This window comes from Mytilus trossulus, chromosome 1 (assembly GCF_036588685.1).
Source record: "Mytilus trossulus isolate FHL-02 chromosome 1, PNRI_Mtr1.1.1.hap1, whole genome shotgun sequence".
NCBI classification, from domain to species: domain Eukaryota; kingdom Metazoa; phylum Mollusca; class Bivalvia; order Mytilida; family Mytilidae; genus Mytilus; species Mytilus trossulus.
The window spans coordinates 103,781,688-103,805,712 of NC_086373.1; the positions used below are offsets into that span (position 1 = coordinate 103,781,688).

Consider the following 24,025-nt stretch of genomic DNA (forward strand, 5'->3'; position numbering starts at 1 on the left):
AACAACGAGATGTTTTCAACACGAGAAATATGGACCCTCTTCGTAAACCCAAATAAGCAGCAATCTGCTAACAGTTTTCCCAATATAATTAAAATATTGATCTCTGATTACGTTATACTGCATATGAGTATAACGTAATCAAAGATCAATATTTTAATTAGATTGACAGTTTTCCATGTGAAAGTTCTGAGAAGCAAAAAATTGCAGAATGTAGAAAGGTCAGATATAAACAAGAATATTAAATATGATAGCAAATGATGATGTCGCCCTTTCTGTCAATTTAAATTCGATTCACAACTGCTGTCAATGATGACTATTTCATGTACTGTCAATCTGATGATCCCGAAATGAACATTTAACAACTTGTTTAAAGTAAGTTCTGATTTCTGATATCTCAAGTCAGGTTACTGTATTTCAGTGATTAGGTTGATGATGTTGATGATGATGTGATGATGATGATGATGATGATGATGATGATGATGATGATGATGATGATGATGATGATGATGATGATGATGATGATGATGATGATGATGATGATGATCTGCAAATTTAGATACAGAATGGCAAAAGAATGGTTATACTGTTTATTTTTACGAATAAAACTAGGTTATTTAATGTTTTATTTAAAACATTTAAACAAATATCATTTTTTGTATGTTTCTAGAATCATGTTTTCAAATGAACTATTTAAGGGGAGATAACTCTTTAAAGAAAAAATAAAATTACTGGACTAATATGGATTTTTTAACTTGTTACTTGTAGCAAGAAGACAAGTTCGATGACACCATTTTTTCTTTTTATTTTCTTAAACCATAAATGCAATACCCATCATGGGTATTCCACCTATGCTTACACGTATCTTGAAACCTATCTCCTCACAATTTATTCAAAATTCTATCTCATAGATTTTTTTTATGCTCATAAAGGTGTTTTTTTCATGAAAAATCTAACCAAATTCATGCAATTTTCATCGACTCTTAGCTTGAAAAATAGCACGGTTATCCATACTTTTTATTATAATTTAAAAAAAAGCAAAGTAAAAACTTTATTTTGGTAAATTAAAAGAAAATCCTGTCTAAAAAAATATAATAATGGTCTACCTTAAGATCTGACGAGGCTGACTTCATACAGGAACTTGTTAGAAAGAAAAACAAGAAGTTAGCAATATCCTTTAACTTTACTTTCCGCTATAAAGATGATGTTCTCTCACTAAATAATTCAAAACTTGGTGACTGTGTTGAACGCATCTATCCCATCGAACAACGAGATAAAGGATACTACAGATACAGTTAAGTTGGCCTCATATCTCGACTTACATCTAGTAATTGACAATGAGGGTCTGTTGAGGACAAAACTTTATGGCAAAAGAGATGATTTCAGCTTTCCAATTGTGACCTTTCCAATTCTAAGTAGCAACATTCCAGCAGCACCTGCATATCATCGGGGTATATATCTCCCAATTGATACGATATTCCGTGCTTGTATTTGCTGTCAAGATTTTCTCGATAGAGGGTTGCTGCTCAAAAGGAAGCTATTTAACCAAGATTTCCAAATGATGAAGTTGAAATCATCCCTTTGTAAATTTTACGGACACCATTATGAGTTGGTTGACCGTTACGGAATAACAATTTAACAGATGATATCAGATATGTTCCTGACGTCGTAACTGCAATCCCCTTCCCTTTCATGAATATGACCTTCCAAGTTACCTATTTACTGGATTTGTTATCACATTTTTCGTATTGCGTATTCTTTAGTTTTCTATGTTGTGTCATTTGTACTGTTGTTTGTCTGTTTCACGGTCTTTTTCATCTTTAGCCATGGCGTTGTCAGTTTATTATCGATTTTTGAGGTTGACTGTCCCTTAGCCTATGGTATATTTCGTCCCTCTTTTTCAATTATTCTATGGGGACGAACACGGTATAAAAAATCAATAAAAAAAAAAACCCAAAAAAATCGAGGAAAAATAATTCCCGAAATTTTTCATTCTACCAATGAACTCAAAATCTTTAACTTATTTCCAGATCTACTTCCGTTTCCGGTCTTGTTTGCATGAGACTTTGAATAAAATGTATATTTATCAACATATCAACAAATATAGGAAGAAATTCAACACCAAATCATTTTTAATAATTGTTTGATATGAAAAAAACTTTACTTGGATAACAGCGTTTCTTTGTCTTCATTGAATATGACTCATAAATTAAATAACGTCACAAATAAAACCCTAACAACAGAACCAATATCGGAAACGTCCCCATTAATAGGTTATGCCTGCCTCATATTAGTATTTGCATTTTCTTTGCTATAAAGGATCAAACATTTAAAAAATACAATTTTCAGTGCGGCGATAGTTGGTTGTGTTTTTCCAAAATACACTTTGGACTTAAGTATTTATTTCTAAATTCTGTCTGGAAATAATCTGAATAGAGCACATTCGCTGCTGATTAAAACACGTCGCGTATTATCTTAATTGCGTTTTATGAATTCTTCCGTCAATAAGGCGCTTGTATTAGACTTGACCTTGTTTTGAAATATTTCTTCTGTTTAGTATCATTTAAAGATACAGAGCCATATTAAAAAGTGGCAACATACTGCTTACTTTGCAGGTATTTAAATATAATATATTGGAAAGCTAGAAGGGTCAAATTTCTTCGTAAAGTTCATAGCAACAAAAGCCTAACGACTGGTCACGTGATTATGCTTTCAAAGTATTTTTTATTTTGTTTTATTTTAGTGCGGAACAATCATTTTATGACCAATGAATGGAGTTGAATATGAAATTTATAGTATATAATCAATCAATGTGAATAAGATAAACAAACTAATTGGAGTCGTAGCCAGGTACTTGTTAGTGTCACTTTCCATTGAACACCCCCCTTTTTTACCTATATATTATAGATTTGTTAAAGGATAAGGCTGTTAGTTTTCTCATTTGAATTGTTTTACATTGCCATATCGGGTGCTTTTATAGCTGACGATGCGGTATGGGCTTTGCTCATTGTTGAAGGCTGTATGGTGACCTATAGTGCATCGTTTTTTGGTCTCTTGTGGACAGTTGTCTCATTGGCAAGCATACTACATCTTCTTTTTTATATGTAGTAATAAATAAACACTGAATGATAACACATATACTTTTTTAAATATACTGTAAAATTGTAATATAGAGATCATGGAATTGTGTCTTTTTTTTAGGGATGGAAAGTATGGAAGCTACATGATTTTATGTTTAAGAATATTTTATAAAAATGGTCAAGTTAACTATTGACCTGATCGCTAGGGGTACCTCTGGTTACACCAAGAAGAAACGAGATGAATCTATGTCACAGTATTTACGCAGATTAACTCATCTTTACTTGGAAGACAGAAATATTGATGAAGTGGTATGTCACCAACTATGAATTGTAGTTTTATCTTTCAACTTATCAAGTAATTGATTTATAGAATGGTATAACTGATAATCCTTACCAAATAAACTAATACAAATAATTTTATGTTCTTGGGTACAGCACTTTTAATAAACTGTTATTTATTGTCATAGGCTCTTTATAATTGCTATTATGTTTTTATATTACTGGATATTAAGAACAACTCATGAAAAATACTTGGCATATAATTTTGTTTGACAGATGCACATTTCATCTACAATAAGACTCATCAGTGGTGCTCTAATGAATACAAAGGGTAGGCAAATCAAATGCAAAGTTGGAAGTTGTGCTAAAATAACCTAAGGCCATCTCTGCCTATGGTAGAATAACCTTCAGTGTTTTTAATTCATTTATGACAGGAACTATATTATTAAATTTAATGTTTTATTAAAAGTTCCATCATTTACATTTCTTGTATGTGAATACCTGGAAGATAGTTTTCACCAAGTTTGAGAAAATTCACTCTGTCGCTGTTGGGTTACAGAAGTGGGAAAACAGAGCATTAGTTTGAGAACAAGAAGGCATATTAAGTAATTATGTTGATGAGACATGAATCAATAATGAACCTCTGCTCAATAAATTTAATCTCCATTAATGGGAATGTTTTATTGCAGATTTTCGTGTCAATTTCTATTAAGGCTTTATTTTATCCTGTTTCAGAGTGATGAATTATCAATGTGTAAAAATCTGTCTGTGCTGTACCTTTACGACAATCAGCTGAATAGGATTCCTATGCTTCACCAGAACCAGAACATTAATATGCTGTATTTACAGAATAATGATATCTGTAAAATAGAGAACCTGACACCTTTAGCCAGACTGTCTAAACTGTAAGTCACCTCTACCGAGACTGTCTAAATTGTAAGTCACCTCTAGCCAGACTGTCTAAATTGTAAGTCACCTTTAGCCAGACTGTCTAAATCATAAGTCACCTCTTGCCAGACTGTCTAAATTGTAAGTCACATCTAGCCAGACTGTCTAAATTGTAAGTCACCTCTAGCCAGACTGTCTAAATTGTAAGTCACCTCTAGCCAGACTGTCTAAATTGTAAGTCACCTCTAGCCAGACTGTCTAAATTGTAAGTCACCTCTAGCCAGACTGTCTAAATTGTAAGTCACTTCTTGTCAGACTGTCTAAATTGTAAGTCACCTCTAGCCAGACTGTCTAAATTGTAAGTCACCTCTAGCCAGACTGTCTAAATTGTAAGTCACCTCTAGCCAGACTGTCTAAATTGTAAGTCACCTCTAGCCAGACTGTCTAAATTGTAAGTCACCTCTAGCCAGACTGTCTAAATTGTAAGTCACCTCTAGCCAGACTGTCTAAATTGTAAGTCAACTCTAGCCAGACTGTCTAAAATGTAAGTCACCTCTAGCCAGACTGTCTAAATTGTAAGTCACTTCTTGTCAGACTGTCTAAATTGTAAGTCACTTCTTGTCATACTGTCTAAATTGTAAGTCACTTCTTGTCATACTGTCTAAATTGTAAGTCACTTCTTGTGAGTCTGTCTAAACTATAAATCACTCCTTGTAAAAGTTGTTAGACTGTCAAAATTCAATGTAAGTCACTTCTTGTGAGTCTGTCTAAACTATAAATCATTCCTTGCTAGACTGTCTGAATTCAATGTAAGTCACTTCTTGTCAGACTATCTAAATTGTAGGTCAATCCCTGTCAGACTGTTTTAACTGTGAGTCAGTGATTCACCTGTTGTCAGAGTGATTAAGCTGTAAGATACAAGGGTATGTGTCAATGAGACAACATACCTACAATACAACAAAACTAACCAAAAGTCAACAGAACCAGTTTCAATCATTAAACTATCCAAACTGTGAGTCAGCAGAATCCCTGTAGAATTACTTTTTGTAAGTTAACATAATTTATGATCTACTGTGTGTTAATGTTTCATCTAAAGCCACAGAATTCTCAGTTTTAGGTAGAGTAAAAACATTGATAATACATAACCAAAATTTTATTCACCTTGCTTAGAATAGTGATAAACAGATTGTCTATGGCCTTTCAACTCTGAGAACTTTCTGACTTGTGACTTTTCTTTTTTTTAATCAATTTGTAATTAAAATATGTTAAGGTCTGTCAGTGTTGTCTACAAACTCTCTTACTTCTCTTGCAATAAGTTTTATGTTTTGTAAAGTCACTCAGCATTTCAGAAGATAAAATGTCACATAATGATGATTATCATTAATTGTCTTACACAATAACTCATAGCCCATTTTCTAACTATTTTTCAGGTACTTAGGTGGTAACTGTATTACAGTATTAGAGGGACTTGATAAGTTAGACAACTTACAGGAACTTCACTTGGAAAATCAAAGGTTACCTCCTGGAGAAAAACTTCTGTTTGATCCACGCACAATTAGATCTTTGTCAGTAAGGATTATATCAGATAAAAATGTCATGAAAGTGTATAAATATAGTATTGCAGATACTATTGGATGTTATCAATTACAATTTAAGCCAGTAATGTGTTTGATAAAATTTAAGTGAAGGTTACTTTGTTGAATTGTAAAAAAAATCATACAAATCTTAGGCGCTTAACTATGACCCAAATATTCATCGCAAAAAGTTTGAGGTACAACCATACAAAAACAATACACCAGATCAAAATGCAAATGAAGCTCCTCGAGCACAAACACAAGTGCAAGAGGAACTTGAAACATTTTCTATACAACCACAACTGTAACCACAACTGTTGATAATAAATGGTATCCTTCAGCATACCCATACCCCCTTGAAAACTAATAAGCACTGTTAAAGTCAATGTTCTGTTCAAATTGTGACTATTAAAGTCAAGTTTCGGAAATTCCTGGCTACGGGCCTGTTCAGATTCAATGTATACTACACCTTTATAAGAAATAGAGATCTAAAGGCTTATTTTGTAGATAATCTGGCATATGTATTGCAATTTATGTACTATTTGCACTGATCAAAACAAATTTTCTTTCCTTGCAGAGATCTTTACAAGTGATTAATGTGTCAGGGAACAATTTAAACAGTATTAGTGACTTAGAATGTTTAATAATGATACAACAATTTCATGCAACAGACAATCAGTTGATGGACATGAAGGAACTTGCTAATATCTTTGGACAGTGGCATAGACTGTGGAGACTAGATTTGATGGGAAATCCCCTGTGTCATAAAGCTAAATATAGAGATAGGGTAATCGTCATGGCAAGCCATTTAGGTGGGTAAAATTCAAATAGTTCATGCATTAAGATTGGTGAAAAATACATCACATGTGTAGCACATTTTATACAGATTATCTACCTTATCGAGCCTAACGGCTCTGGAAATTTGTACCTCTCAACCGGTATTTTTGGCAAATACCCCTTGTAAGCATGATATATTTGTATAGTATACACAATTTTACCTTTTACATTAAATTTATCTTCTTGTTTTCTCTTCAATAATTTTCATAATTTAACTTGAACTGTCATAGATATCAGCAGTGATGTATATCATTTGTTTAATGAATCCATTAAAAAAGAATGAAGTTTCTTATTGTACTAATACTAGGGGTTATTATATATAATGACCTTCACTTGCATGTTAGGTATTAAAAGAACAATCTCTATGAAAATTTTGAAAAAATAGACAGCTCACTCTTTCCAAGTGTAATAATCCAATTTGTTACATTTTTTAAAACATGTTCAATTGAAAATTTAAAGGTTGCATTTGTATGAAAGATATATTGCGTTTTTGAAGGAAGATCTATCTTATCTTGAAATTATTTATATTTCATTGATAAATGAATAGGATAGTAATGTGTTTTTAACTTTTAATACAAAAGTGTCCTTTGTGATGTCACAAACATGTTCAGCTAACTTCCCTTTCAAAAGTGCTACTTATTTTTCTTCTTCCAGAAATTCTAGATGGTAAAGAAATATCAGAAACTTCTCGTCAGTTCTTAAGGAATTGGCATGCATCAAAAGAAGTACAAAAGAAGAAAAGAGAAGAAATTTATCGCAAAGGGAATGTTGGAGATTTTCTCGATGGTATGACTCACAATGTAAAATATAAAACAGAGTAACAGTAACCTTTAAACATAAACAGTTTGCACTTCTGAAAATTATAAATGAAAAGCTTTCTTTTGAGGTTAAGGTTATTCTGTGACAAAATTGAAACAATTAAAACTTCAAGTTTGGAAATTTTAGAGAATTTGAAATTTAGAATTCAGTGTTTATGATTAGGTTTAATTCAGGAATGGAAACAAATTCGTTACTGAGAATCATTAAACAAAAAAATTGTTTTGAAAATTACAGCTCCTTTTCTTCAAATCATAAGTAAAAGTGTTTCTTTACCAGAGACCTATGCAGTCAGTCTTCACAGCTGATACCAGATAATTTATTTTGATTTTAAAAGTGTACTTTAATATATATACTCTCACAGACTAAGAATTGAACAAGGTTGCTATCAGGGTACTCTCCGACAAGACAGAATATGTCTCAGATGCACCTCAAATGAAGTTGATGATGAAAAACATTTTTAATTCTCGTGTACATCATCTCAAGATAAGAGAAATTGTTTAAATTCCACTATTAACTCACTATGACAAAGGCAAAACTTTAAGCATTTGATTCCTAGCCAAAAACTGATATGGCTTCTTAATGTAGAGAATCTTGATATCTTGTATTTGATAGGAAACAAAGAATTACCCCCAGTTAAAGACCCACGAAACCCTAAAGTTCCAGGTTATATGATGCCAGGTAAGTGTTGTATTCAGGATTAAATTGTTTTGACAGAATTTAACTTAAAGGGTTACTTTGCTTAAGAATATTTGTTTTCATAACATTGTTTTGTGTTCTGATCTTGCAGCAAAAAGATCACACAAAGGTAACCTGGTTGATGATCTGACCTTATTAATAGAAAGATTGTCAAGTTTGAATTTTAATAATATATAAAGAAAATACAATTGGATTTTAACTTTGTATCCAATGAATTTAGTCCTTACCTTATCAGAGTCTTTGGAGTGTAGTTCTCCTTTAAAATACCATTACTATTTGCACTTGAAGTACCTATATGTTAAAAGACTATTTTAAATTGAACCATATATATATAAAACATAAAAGATAAAAGATATAAGAAACTCAAGTTTCATTTTTGTAACACATGTAAATTCATATACACATAAATATAAGAGTTAACCATACCTGTTTTACATTTAACTGTCTTATTGTATCAGAACCTATATTTTCAGACCCAATTTTCTTAAAGGTATCACTTTAGGCATGACAGTATATATATACTTACTATAATTCTTCTTTCAAGCATGAAAGGTCAGATTCTCTGGTGTGTATATCCTCAATCAAGTGGTTCCTTTTCACCAAGTTTTCAAAGTAATGAACAATATCGGGTATAAAATAAATCTGATATAAAGTGATGCAGATAGCTTACAAAACCAATGTCAATTCAAAAATATCACATTATATACAATAGTAGAGAAAAGAAACTTATCTGAATGTTAAATGTACACACCAGAGAATCGTAGTCCAAGTGGATTACTAAGCTATTAAATCTATGTACAAGTGAATACACAATTTTACTATTCTGATTCCAAGATAGAAATTTAGAGTTAGAAAATTAGAAAAACTATTTCCTCATTGATAAGATTATAACCATTTTTCGTTTAATTTTCATAATACTATTTAACAAGACCATAGCAAAAACAAATGGACTAGATAGTAAAATTGGTGTTTCATACAGAAAGTGTTTGTGTTTAGATATAGGCTAATGTTTATTCTTTATATAAACTTGGTAAGAGTTTACGAAATGTAAAATTTAGCAAGAATGTTACTTTCCTATAATAGAGGAAAGTAAGCGTTTAATTGGTGATTCATTTTTTAATAGAAAAAGGAAAGGAAGTTACTTTTTTTAATATTTTTTTTCTTCGCTTCTGAATTTAAGAACAATGTTCAGGCTGAAAACATGATGAATCTGCTCTTTGGCTGACGAGCAGCAGAAGGGGAAAACCACTTTGCATAATTATAGCCCCTTACAGTTTTTGACAAAACAATTTCATTAAGTGAATTTACATCTAATAAAAAAATATTTCACTCCTTTTTCAGCCAAATTTTCAGCAGGGGGAACCTATTTTGTGTAATCAGCACCTTAATCCTATCTCTGTCAACTCTCATATGTGATGCCTGAGACATTGTTAGCTAACATATAAATGTTTTTTCTATAGCCCATCAATGTTTTTTGATGACGTACAACATCTAATTTTGGTCAGTTTAACTTATCAATTGTTGCATACTTCATGGATTATTGCTATACATGTATTTATATTTATTTATTTTGTATGTTCATATGTTTATGTCTACAATACAGTTCATCTCCTGTTGTAAAATAAACTCTCTTTGCAACCTGTCCATATGATATGTTTAGAAATAATTCCTTGAAACACTTACACTGTTTTTAGCTGTTTAATAGATCCATATTCTAAAATGCTTTGTATAGAATACTATTAACAGCTAAACTTGGGAATCTATTAGCACTTAGATACAATGCTTAGTGAATATTATTGGTTTATTTAGGCTACATGATGAAAGGTGAGTTCTCAGTGTTTCAGATGTGGTCATAATTAAGCTAGATAACAGAATTAGATTTAGTTGTTAGATGTGAAATTAACCCAGATAAAAAAAATCTCAGTATTTCATTCTATTGTCATATTTGATTTCCAGGGGGCTTAGAAAAAAAAAATATGCTGTAGGTGTTTCTCTGATCTGTAGATGGGGAGGAGGGCCAATATAAGTTGCTTTTGTAAACGTTTGCTGGGTTTTATTGGGTCTTATTGAGTACATCCTATCAATCAAAAAAAGTGCTGAAAAGTTTACTTGGAGGTCATGAAAAATTCAGTATACTTGCAATCAATTTTAGTCATACGTTTTATGTAAAATGCAGATCAGGACTGTTTGATGGTTTATATCAGAACACATTAGTTGTCGTGGTTTTAACACAATTGATGTATGTTATCATGTGATGGTTATGTTGGTGTTACCAGTCCTGGACTATAATGATTTAAAAAAGGCTTACAGTTTTAACAACTTCTAACTTTAATTAATGTTTGTGTAACCCAGTCTTAAGTTTTTGAGTTTAGATAAAACAGAAAGTTCATTAAAATACAGTGGTATTATCATTGTTGATAAAGTAGACAATCCCATATAGATAGATATTAGTGTAGTGAGTTTAGTTTCTCTGTAAATCTCTTATCAATAAATCTCCTATCCTAAAATATATACACCTACTTACCATAGTGAAAGGAATAATAGTTTATAGGGTAAAAAGTGTGTAGTTATTTTAGGGAAACGTCGTCTCTGTGACCAATTTTGTAGTCAATTTTGAGTGAGGACATTGGTTAAGAATATTAAACACTGAAATTGGCATTTGTATATATCTAGCTAGGTACCGATATTTTCTCTAAAACGAAATAACAGTGACCAAGCCAATCTTACTGCATATAAAGCTGCTATTAATGTTGTATTTTTTTATGCTGCGAAAATATTCACAAAACTATTATACAGCTATAAATGATATAACATCACATTTATTTTGTTTTGAATTAACAGCTGCCATATATCATTAATAATTCAGTCAGAAAGAAATGATAGATAAATACAAACTGAATAAAAAATAAGGACAGTGATCTTTGAATTATCTAATGTATTTTTCTTATGAGATTTTATTTATGAATTTAGTCCAATCAAAGTTTCTAGTTTTATCTTACACAAGTATCATAGACAGTCAGTATTTCATATGGGTTTATTTACTTTTATAAGAAAGTACACAAAAAAAAACCATATAAATTTAACAAGGCTTTCTTATGACCACACAATAGGTGAAAGGTCAAGTTTGATCTGGATGATGTGTGTTACCATCACAACCTGTTTGTTTGTTCATGTTGTTTTGTTAACTAAAATGGCAAGATTTATATATAATTTTTATATTTATAATTGCTTAATAAAAAAGCTTATACATAAATAATGCTTAGATTTCAATCATTAAGAATATATAAATGCTTATATATTTGTTTTTTTATATGTAAAATTAGTCTTAAAAATTCATTGCTGTCAAAAATTGAAACTTTATATATTTGTTGTCAAATTCCTACCTTAAAACATGTTGCCCACCCACAGAATGTTGAATGACCTGTTCCTCTTGTTGCATGGTATTCATACACTTGCACTTACACAAACCGTAGTGATACCCTGTCAACACTGGATTAACAAAAGTTCAATGAAAAGTTATGAAATTATGATATACTATTGCATGGTCTTTTATATAAATTGTTAAAAAATACATTACTATTGGTGATTTTATCTGCATCTGCATTAAAAATTTACTCATTTTTGATTTGAAGCATAGCATACCAGAATAATTAGAAAAATATCAAGTTAGAATACACTCAAATATATATTTACATGTATGTCATCTGAAACTTAAAAAATATAACCACAACATATTATTTTCCTTTAGACTTTAAGACTGTTATATATATTCTCTTTTGAATGTCTTTTGTAACTGTACCTGTAAATACTGTAAAAGCAGAAATTTTCGTGTGGGATTTAATTTCATTTATTTCGTGGATAACAATTATCCACGAAATTAAAACCCCAACGAAATTTTAACTGTAGATTAACATTAATTTATGATTACTAAATCTCATTGACATTATATAATTGATGAACATAAATGCAGATAATGAAATAAATGGGTTAATTAATTAGACATCGATATTCAAAGGTTTTCTTTAAATCAAACGATAATCCTAATCCTTTATTTGTACAGTAATTAATAATCATAAAGAACTGTCAATCAATGTCATTAAACAGTCTAATGAGTCTGTAATGCCCTCAAAACATTGTCCTTGGATAAAACACCCAGGTGTGTAAAGCCAATTAACATGTGCAGGGTGCAACACTTGATTCGTGCTCACTGTAACTATGAAATGCAATTATTGATTTTTCCCTTCAGCGAAAGTAAAGATCAGTTTTATTACTTGTTAATTATTATGGGTCATTTATATGATTGTTTTCTAAACTTAAAATCCACGAAAATGAATCCCCACAAACTTTCTTTTGGATACTAAACCACGAAATTTTAACCCCACGAAAAATTAATGTTTATACAGTAGTTAGATTTCTCGAGATATCCTTTATGAAGGTGTTTAAACCACATTCTTCTTGGATAAAAAACCAACAACAAGGGAACCCCAATTTGGGGTAGATTTTGATGTTTCTCTATGAAAGCTACCTGAAAGACAAGAGCTAGAACACTCACCACCATAGCAACTTGACCATTACACAGCATGCATTTCAGGTTATGCAGTCCATGATTGATTTATAAATCTCTTGTTTCAATGCAGAAAACAAAGAAAATATCTTGTCTTGCTTTTAACTTAAAAAGAAAATAACAGATAATGATTGAACAGCACCAGTTCTCCTGGAAACAACATCATCCAGATTTATCTAAAATATGAATGTAAGGAATTGCCTTTAAAAGATTTAAATAACATGAATACATTAAATTGAAAGCACATTAAAAAGATTACCAAATTCATTATTCCAGTACAAACTTTATATCCAGTATGGTATATTACCTAAAACTAATGCAGTATATTTCAGTGATTTATCATATCTTACATTGATTATTGATATATTGTCTCGTGCATTAGTATGACATTGTCTAACATAATTACAGGATTACCTAGAAAGCAGTTTGACGAACTTCTTGCGCGAACGACCACAAACATGTCTGAGAAGCCAGAGCCAGACCGGACAACTCCAGTAAAGGCTAGAAGTGGTATTCTCAGATCTAAGTATGTCTAACCTTGTTATTATGGGTTGTTAAAACATTTTTGAGATAGTTATTTAGCTTATTTTTCACTTTGATCTAGTCATTCTGAGCACAAACTATATTGTATGAAGGCTAAAATATTTTGCTAATAGCATATTCATAAATTCAAGATTAACATTGCACATTTTAACTTCTGGATAATATATTTATGCATAATCATATAAGATTGAATTACAGGTACTATTGTTGCTTTCATAGCCTTGATTGTTACCAAAATTCAAAATATACAGAGAAATGAAACACAAAAAATACATTAATCCTCTAAGTGATTGTAGTTTTTGATTATTTATAGTTTTTGATTATTTATTTGCATCTTTTTAAACACTTCTTTTCTATGTGACTTTGTCTGTTTCATTGATCTTTTGCCAAACTTTAAATGATGCAATTCAACAAAATGTGTTCTCAGCTCTTCATGATAAGCTCATATGTGCTGATGTCCTGTTAAACTACCATCAATAACTACTTGTAGTGAATTTATCATCAAATTATTTCCTAACTTTTACAGCAAAGTTTTGTCCATAAGGTATATTTTATTAAGGAATGGAAATGGGTACAGGTTTAATTTTAAAAACTAATGAGGATTTTGGTAAGACAATGGAATTTACATCATATTAGCATTAAACTAATGCTTGTGTCATTTGTTATCTATTTATAGATTCTGTCTTATACCTAGTGTATATAAAGCTTATTAACAGTTTTGATTTAATTATACAAAATGCCGATTAAATGCTTAATAAGGCTTTACAAGTATACAACATTCTTGTTTTAATGTAAGTCAACAATGACTTTTATGATAAACTTTAACACTGAATCCCAAAAGCGACTTTTTTCATAAATACTGCGATTGATAAGAAAAAAAATGAAAGTTTCACTTTTATACAGCATCAAGGATCAAGTATACAATTTGTAGCTAATAATAATGAAAATATTTAGCACAATAACAATGGACTACAAGAGAATCCAACAATAAAATGTGTGAATTGAACATGTGATTGAAAACCATACAATAACCAGTACAAAAAATGTACAAGGTTATGTTAAGACAGGCAGATTACAAGAGCAAAATGATAAGCATGAAACATTCAGTTGCATGTGTTATAGAAAATTGACTCAAAATGAGTGACCTATGTTTATTTTGACTGCTACTTTGTTTACAGAACATTAATAATCAGTTAATTAAGAGGTATAGTATTGCTGTAGAGTGGTTGTCCCGCTAGTGCGTCCTATCACATGCACCACATAATTTGTGTCCACAATCACCACCATTTCATTGTTCATCAATTAATACAAGCACATTGATTATTTTTAACATCCAGTAAATGGAGAATTGTCTTTTTATTTTAATTTTTGTCTCATATTTTGTTGCCTCATGATTGACTGCATATTTCAATGATTAGGGTTCTTGTTTTATAATCCTGGAAATGTATGAGGTTCCGAGTGTGCAGTTTCTGTCATTATGTAATTATGTTATCCTTGTACAATAGACTTTTTTTTTACATCTGTATGCAAATTTGTCCACCATTACGTAAAATCACACAAGCTCCCATAAAATTTGACAACACAATTTTATATAGTTTGATGCAACATTTAAAAAGTTAAATTGTTTGTCAACAATATTCATGTCAATCTCCCATAACATGATTGGCCTGATGAAATAGAACAAAAAGTTGTTATGGTGGCCTCATTCTAATAACTTGTAATATTCAACAAGCCTAAGACCATAGATTTCTTATTTTGAAAAATCTTGATTCCTGTTCCCCTGAATCATACAGCTGTCAAGTTTAATTATTTTTGTGTGTTTTGGCATCTAGTGTAATACTGCTTTTTGTCAATAGACAATAGACAATACTTTATTAATAAACCTCAGACACATAGGTGTACAAGAGGACTTGCTCCACCAATGCAGTGAAAGATTGCACGAATTCAAGAGATCTGGATTTTTTTTAGAGTGAAATTAATATTTTGCATGAGCAAGTCCATATTTTAAAATAAGATTAATTGCAACATTGATCATGATCAGTTAATTTCCATTTTCAGTATTATTCATAGGGAATTGTATGTCTTTATTTTATTGTTTGATATTAAAAGTAACACGGAATTGATAAAATACTAATAGACATTTTTCATTGTTACTTGACATTGGTTTTACAACTTTTACATTATTAACTATTAATAAATAATGCATATGATATAATACATTTAGTTCATACATTAACATTAGTTTTCAATTCCCATTGACAATCACATATCTAAACAATTCATTTTTCACTATTTCCCAATTACCTCCCTTTAACAGAAATCATTTGATCACCCATCATGCTTTATTAGTTGTCCTTGTGATGATTGTGTTAGGATTACCTTTAATTTGAGGTAGAGTTTAGAGGAAGTTATGAGTAATCTTATGTTTATTTTTGTAGATGGATTTGAAGTTTAAAAAATCTCTGGTCCTGTACATTGCTGCATAATTTACATGAGTTTTTCCAACAGCTGATTTGCTTTAAATGTTTCTTTTGCTAATTATGTATGGTTATTCCAGTTGATATCCAGTAAGGCACAGAGTGACTTTTCATCGCAGGGAAGCAGGAATTACAAAAATGCCTGCTAATCTCACTGGAATTGCCCTTATTTGATTTATAGGATTTCGATTTTTAACAGATCCTTTATTTTAAACACACAATGATATCAATAAAACAAGTATACATTTGTTTTCAGACAGCTACATTATTTTAAGCACATAACCAGAAAAAGTTATACATTTGTTTTCAGACTACCTGATATTTTCAAATCTCCATTTTTATCAGTGCAGACCCCTGAACTGAGTTCATCAGTATCTCCTCGTAAGAATTGAGTGGGATGAAATAACAAAAATTACTTCCCTTCTAACTGATAATGACAATCCTGCATGCAGATCGACTTTGAATACATAGAAAGTTTTAATTGTACTTTTTTAAATGTACCATAATTTACCTTATTTTTAACAGAGGTGGTTTTGCTAAAATTGATGTGAAAAATAACATTTTGTTCCTTTCAATTTAAATATTTTCAATGCATGAGTTGTCCCCTTAGAAACATTGTTCTGTTAAATCAGGTCTTAGACTACAAAAATGTTAGATTAATCTCTGCAATGTTTTGTAGTCCACAAATATGTTTGAGGTAAAATTAGATTTGAAATGAATTAAACATTCAAAATTAGTAATATTTTTATAAAAAAAATATATATGAAATTCAGTATACTTGTAATTAGTTGGTAGTTCATACCAACAAATTTCCTTCAAATATTAGATTAAAACAATTTATTTTTCTTATATTTTTTTTTATAGAAAAGTTATTTTATTTGCTGAATATCTTACAGATATATGCATGTTCATAGCAAGCATGATTTAAGAGAAAGAAAATACCTCTTAGTGACAAGCATCAATTGACCTAACCTTTTGATGCAAACTTTAGTTGCATGAACCTGAAATTTTGTTATGAATATTTCATTAATTTTTTGTCGAGCCTTCGACTTTAGTCGAAAAAGTGAGACTAAGCAATCCTACATTCCGTCGTCGTCGGCGGCTTCAACAAATATTCACTCTGTGGTTAAAGTTTTTGAAATTTTAATAACTTTCTTAAACTAAACTGGATTTCTACCAAACTTGGACAGAAGCTTGTTTATGATCATAAGATAGTATCCAGAAGTAAATTTTGTAAAAATAAAATTCCATTTTTTCTGTATTTGACTTATAAATGGACTTAGTTTTTTTCTGCGGGGAAACATAACATTCACTCTGTGGTTCAAGTTTTTAGAATTTTAATAACTTTCTTCAACTATCCTGGGTTTGAACAAAACTTGGACAGAAGCTTGTTTATGATCATTAGATGGTATCCAGAAGTAAGTTTTGTAAAAATATAAATAATTTTTTTCCGTATTTTACTTTTAAATGGACTTAGTTTTTCTGCAGGGAAACATTACATTCAGTCTTCGGTTAAAGTTTTTAAAATTTTAATAACTTTCTTAAACTATCCTGGGTTTGTTCCAAACTTGGACAGAAGCTTATTTATGATCATAAGATAGTATCTAGAAGTAAATTTTTTAAAAAGATAGCTCCATTTTTTCTGTATTTTACTTTTTTTTTTTAAAGTAGGCGAGACACTGGGTTCTGCGGAACCCTTATAAATTTTTTAGTTATTATATATAACATATATTTTATCAAATTGGAAGACAATTTTGATTTGAAATTCCCCATGAGTTGTCATATATGATACAATTTATCATTCAACAAGGCTTTATGATAGTATCTTCATTATCCTCTATGAGTAATATATGTATTTATGTATAGCATGTTTTATTAAAAGTGCTGTTAGTACTAAATATTATTAAACTGCAGCCATAAATTGAATGTCTTAGCTGTACCAAACCTTAGAAAAAGTGAAATCTTAATATTGGAGTTAACAAATATTCTCTATTAATTACAGAAATGCCGAAGATTTTGCGGATTTCAAGAACAGTACGACGATCGCATCTGCCCCTGTACGAAGAAGACCTGTCAATATGACATTTGAACTGACTGGTAACCTTGATTCTACACATCACATTAAACCAGATCATCTCCTTGGACACTGACATTCCTCAGTATCCTAGTCAGTAGATTACATGCAGTCATGCTGGAATAATTTATCTTTGTTATCAATGCATTTGGTTTTGATCAAAAAGTTTTCTTTGGAAATGAAACTGTACAATACACAAATGAAGCAACATTGACACTATACAAAGTTATTGTTTTGGGGCACAGTGTTGTATTTTACACAATTAAATCCGTCCATTTGTTATATTGTTGAACAACAACACTTTTATTACTCATACTATAATATATTCATTAATTTATTATTTATTTATATCACAGTATCTTTCTTGTCATAAATCTTTTTTCATCAATTATTTTGAAAAATAAGTTGAAATATTGCATTTTATTTTATCTGTATAAACAGATAATTTTGTGGTCTATAATTTTTTTCATAAATCAGAAAGCCATTTGGGTAACAAGTTAAATTACTTGTAAAAAGAATTGAAATCATTAACAACATAATAATTTGAATCATAGATTAAGATAAGCCTGATCTCAAATATGTTTGAATAGACAAAATCAAAGTTAGAATAATGTATTGTGATTCTGTAAAGTTATTATTTATGATGAACTTTTTGCTTGTGTTGCTGGGTTTCTGTTTAACTGACATACTGTGGATTCATTAATATTCATTTGATACCAATTTTCGTGACTTTTGTGGGTACAGGGGAACAACAAATTTCAATATTCAACGAATTATAAATTTTCTAAAGGAATGTATATATAATTTGCCAAAACCACGAAATTAAATAGCCACAAATATGCAAGTTTTCTCAAATCATGAAAATTGGTACCCACGAAAATAAATGAATCCACAGTATACACAGCATCTGTTTTTATTCATATCTCAAACAGTTTTTATTAAAGAATGTTACTTCGGTACTGGCATGAAAATACAGATTTTTTGTGTTATTAAAATTTGCTGTTACAAAATATTAGAAATTTATTATAAATTAAGGAATGTATCTCCCTCATGCAAAGCTCTGATTCCTTTCACGAATTTGGCTATACTTTTTGGACCTTTTGGATTATAGCTCTTCATCTTTTATATATACTTTGGATTTCAAATATTTTGGCCACGAGCATCACTGAAGAGACATGTATTGTCGAAATGTGCATCTGGTGCAACAAAATTGGTACCGTTGATTTTATTAGAGACCCTACCCTCTCCTTGTGTAACTATATATTCATATATGCATATATTCAGTAAATGTTGTTACTTAGATGATGTAAGATTTCAGTTATCAATAAACTGGCAGTTTATTAAGAAAACAAAATATAGATTAGTGCTAAGTATCTTCTCAAGAACTACGCCTGAAGCTGAAGGGTTCATATTAAGGTTTTCAGTATCACCCTACCCCTTCACGAAATAAAAAATATTATTACAGGCCTGAGTATTATTGAGCTTATATATCCTGTCTTAAAAATAAGTTGTGTTCAATAAATTACATGTATGTATTATTTTAGCTGAAGAATAAATTTCAGATTATTTGTCAGTCATTCTGTTACTTATTCATTGTTAATCTGATGTTCTGTAGCTTAATTTGTACTCAATTCATGAGAAAAATGGTCATAATTTGTTGATACTTGGTATCATAAATCTATCTCAGTGTTACAATTAACACAGTAGAACATTGAATTTTTATTTTATTTACAAATTTTTGTAGACCTGACAGTGCACCCTTTTTATCATAAAAAATAATATAAAGAAATTATTTATTGTTTTAGTATCAAAACTGTAATGGCAAGAAATCTGTAAGTTAAAAAAAGGACTTTGATAATTGAAGGAGTTTTTAATATGCTTGTTTAGAAAATACTATAAATCAAAGTTGGGCATTAAGGTACCACTAAAAAATTCTGATTCATGTAATGTGAAGACCAAACCATAGTATGTTTTGTCTGCCTCTTAGGTGTATATACATGTTATCAATCCATTGTGAAGACCAAACCATAGTATGTTTTGTATGCCTCTTAGGTGTATATACATGATATCATTCCATTGTGAAGACCAAACCATAGTATGTTTTGTCTGCCTCTTAGGTGTATATACATGTTATCAATCCATTGTGAAGACCAAACCATAGTATGTTTTGTCTGCCTCTTAGGTGTATATACATGTTATCAATCCATTGTGAAGAGGTGCTAATGATAAGTATTGTGACAGTATTGTTAACTGTAGTGCCATTACAAAAATGTTTCACATATCATGTACATCAAAATAATATGCTTATTTGTCAGAATCTATAATCCTTTAATTAACCCTTTCCTCCATAATGACGCCTTTTGACGCCACCCCCTTTACTCCATAATGACGCCTTTTGACGCCTGTGTAGTACCTCAGTTGAAACACTTCGACTACAAAGTGTCTGCAGTTGACTTAATAAAGTTTGTATCCAATATGAAAAGGAATATCATAGGAATATCTGACTTAAATTTATTTGATGAAATAGTTGTTTTTCACAATGCTTTAATACTTCAAATCATAAGTTCAGCATTTTATCAAAAAAATCCTATGCAAATCAAGTATGCAAAAAAAAAATTTCAATGGAGGAAAGGGTTAAGTGGCATAATTTGCAAATATAGTTTTGTTTTAGACCTGATTCTTAGGATTAGTTGTATGCAACACATGTCTCATATATAAGATATCCAAGATGAGTATGCATTCTCTTTGGAGTAAGCTTTCTGTATCTGTATGTATACAGATAGATTTTAATGTAATATTGATTATAAATACAGCAATGAAAACCTTCAACTTATAGACCATTAGAATCCATACTTTCAGTAAGCATGCACTAGAAAATAATAAGCCCATATCTTAACATTGTTTAACCTCTTTTCAGTGCTGGAAAGATTTATCTTATCCCTGACGTTGATGGATTTGAAGTTTTGACATAAATCTGGCATTTAAACATTGACAATGTTAATATTCAACTTGTTTATTTGTATTAGTAATACAATCAAGGAGTAAAATTTGTAATCTGACATAAATGAAATGAATTGTAAAATAGATGTGACAAAGTATTTATCATTATGGATTAGAATTCCTCAGCTTTCTAAGGTCTGTTGCATAAAAAAGTCAGATAGTACATGTACTAGTGCTTACATATTATGTTCTATTGATGGTTTGTTTTAGAAAATATTTAAGCATTATGCATATTGTAATAAATTGTATTGGTGGTGGTGCTTCTGGGAAAAAATCCCTTCTAAGCACTTTTTCTGTAATGTCCTAGTATTTCTGTGAGAAATTCATATGACACTATTAAATAATGGCGAAATTATTAAAGTGTTGTAAATAAGACTCGCTTCATTGTGGACCATTTCTATGTTGTATCAATGTGTTCTATATTTATAGTAGAATAGATAGTCACTTGTGATAAAAAAAAAATCTGTTATGACACCAGAATCTGTCTAAATCAATTTTTATTTACCGTTAAGGCTCACATACACATTTGACCTGTCTAAAGCTTATCCATTTTTTTTTTCATTTTAGATGGTTTATGCTGTAAAGCTTATCGAGTTGTAAGAGTTTATTTTATGTGTGTCTATCATAATTTATTCACAATTTGCTCAATTTCATGATGTGATATTTAATTTTGCTTTTATGTGTCATGATTCAGTATTTCTGTTTACAAGCAATAAAAAAGTGAAATGAAAAAAATAGATTGATATTTTTGTTTCATAAAAAGTATTCCGATATCAAAAGTATAAAACACTGTTTCACCCATGTGTTTCAAAAAATACAAAATGAAGACAGAAATAATGAAAGAATTTATCTATGAAAACAAGTAGCATCATAAGGTGAATCTGGTTAGTATCTATTAATGTTTTATCTCTGTTTAAAAGTGAGACAAAGGAAAGGGATTTCAGACGAATATTAAGGTGAAAATTAACTAACAATACCATGCGAAAAATTGAAAAATAACCAAAAGATAAAGAACAGTACACAAAACACAACACAGAAGACAAAATACTGAGCAACACGAACCACACCAAACACTGGGTGTGGTCTCAGGTGTTCTGGAATGGCAAGCAGAATATGCCTCATATGTGACATTTGCCAATCTAAACACAAAACCAATGATGAGTCTTTAATTTGATTATATTGGAGAAAAGAGGACATGATTGTGGTTACAAAAAGAGGAATAAATCCCTCGTTGTTTGTGAACCATTTATTCCAAAATGGTCAACCAACTCATGGTTGTATTTGTAAAATTTCGAGGGATGATTTCTACTTGGTTTAGTTGCTTCATTGTAAGCAGTTATTCTCTCTAACCAAAATTATGAACGTAAATTCAAGCTCAGGAAAATTGTAACATACTATATATCCAGGCGCTGCTTCAATGTTACTTCATAAAAATGGAAAGTTAACAATTTAGGATTGGAAATCTTCATTTTTCTGAGCCACCAATCATTTCCAATTCCTGTATGGAAGTCCAGATGTGGGACAGATAACTTGATCTGTTGTATCCTTTATTTCAAGTTGGATGGGATAGATGTGTACAACAGTCAACAAACTTTGAAGATAAAGCCACAAACAACATCGTTTTTGTGTGTAAAACTCCTTACATTAGCTGCTTGATAAACGAATTGGGTATTGCCAATTCACTTGGAAACTCAACATATACCCTCACGACACTTACCAAAGAGGAAATCCTGGATAATCATAGGTCTGATCTATGTTCCTTTGGAATTTCAACCAAAGATGAAGAACTTGATCTTCCATCACTGTATTGGATACCTAAACTACATAAGTGTCCTTACAAACAACGGTATATTGCTGGGTCTTCCAAGTGCTCCACGAAACCTCTTTCTAAATTATTAACATCTATTTTATCAGCAATCAAAGACGGGCTTCAAAGTTATTTAAACTGCCTATTCTAGATGTGGCGTGAATACTTGAAAATTCCAAAGAACTTTTAGAGTACATACATTCTAACTCTCATTAATATTGTTACAGTATTAAAACATTTGACTTTTCTACTCTTTACACAAGTATTCCACATTCCAAACTTGACAAATTGAAAGAGTTGGTATTGCTTTGCTTCATAAAAAAGAATGGCCAACGTAGATACAAGTATCTTGTCTTAGGGAGGGATAAATCCTACTTTGTAAAGGATCACTCTGATTTAAACAAAAAATTCTCTGAAACTGATATTATCAAGATGCTTGTTTTCTCGATTGACAACATATTTGTTATGTTCGGAGGACGTGTTTTTCAACGGACTGTCGGCATTCCAATGGGAACAAACTGTGCCCCTCTACTTGCCGACTTGTTTCTTTGTTTCTTTATTATTATGAGGCTGACTTCATGTAGGAACTTCTAAGGAAGAAAGATAATAAGTTAGCAATATCCTTTGACTGTACTTTCCGCTATATAGATGATGTTCTTTCACTACATAATTCAAAATTTGGTGACTATGTGGAACGCATCTATCCCATCGAACTAGAGATAAAGGATACTACAGATACATTTAAGTCGGCCTCATATCTTGACTTACATCTATAAATTGACAATGAGGGTAGGTTGAAAACAAAACTTTACGACAAAACAGATGATTTCAGCTTTCCAATTGTGAACTTTCCATTTCTAAGTAGTAAGATTCCAGCAGCAACTGCATATCGGGTATATATCTCCCAATTGATACGATATTCCCGTGCTTGCATTTCCTATCATGATTTTCGTGGTTGCTGCTCACAAGGAAGCTATCAAACCCAAGAGTTCCAACTGGCGAAGTTGGATTATCCCCTCGTAAATTTTACGGACGCCATCACGAGTTGGTTGACCGTTATGGAATAACCGTTTCACAAATAATATCGGATATGTGCATACGTCGTAACTACAATTCCCTTTCATGAATGTGACCTACCGAATTAGACTATTTACCGGCTTTGTTATCACATAAGCAACACGACGGGTGCCACACGTGGAGCAGGATCTGCTTACCCTTCCAGAGCACCCGAGATCACCCCTAGTTTATGGTGGGGTTCGTGTTGTTTATTCTTTAGTTTTCTATGTTGTGTCATGTGTACTATTGTTTGTCTGTTTGTCTTTTTTCATTTTTAGCCATGGAGTTGTCAGTTTATTTTAGATTTATGAGTTTGACTGTCCCTTTCGTATCT

General features: G+C 30.9%; 1 protein-coding gene across 7 annotated transcripts; it reads left to right on the plus strand.

Moving 5' to 3' along the window:
- Positions 1–2,458: 2,458 nt before the first annotated feature.
- Positions 2,459–18,773, plus strand: LOC134694945 (protein phosphatase 1 regulatory subunit 42-like). 7 transcript variants are annotated; one of them, XM_063556100.1, is made up of 11 exons: positions 2,459–2,612; positions 3,199–3,386; positions 4,092–4,261; positions 5,675–5,813; positions 6,396–6,630; positions 7,310–7,441; positions 8,087–8,152; positions 9,980–9,994; positions 13,143–13,260; positions 14,456–14,481; positions 17,757–18,773. In XM_063556100.1, exons 2-10 carry the CDS (start codon positions 3,252–3,254, stop codon positions 14,472–14,474), a joined length of 1,029 nt encoding a protein of 342 aa, XP_063412170.1. In that variant the 5' UTR covers positions 2,459–2,612; positions 3,199–3,251; the 3' UTR covers positions 14,475–14,481; positions 17,757–18,773. The 7 variants fall into 7 exon arrangements, with proteins under 7 accessions (XP_063412170.1, XP_063412133.1, XP_063412174.1 ...); XM_063556063.1 differs by lacking the exon at positions 14,456–14,481; XM_063556104.1 differs by lacking the exon at positions 9,980–9,994.
- Positions 18,774–24,025: the final 5,252 nt, after the last annotated feature.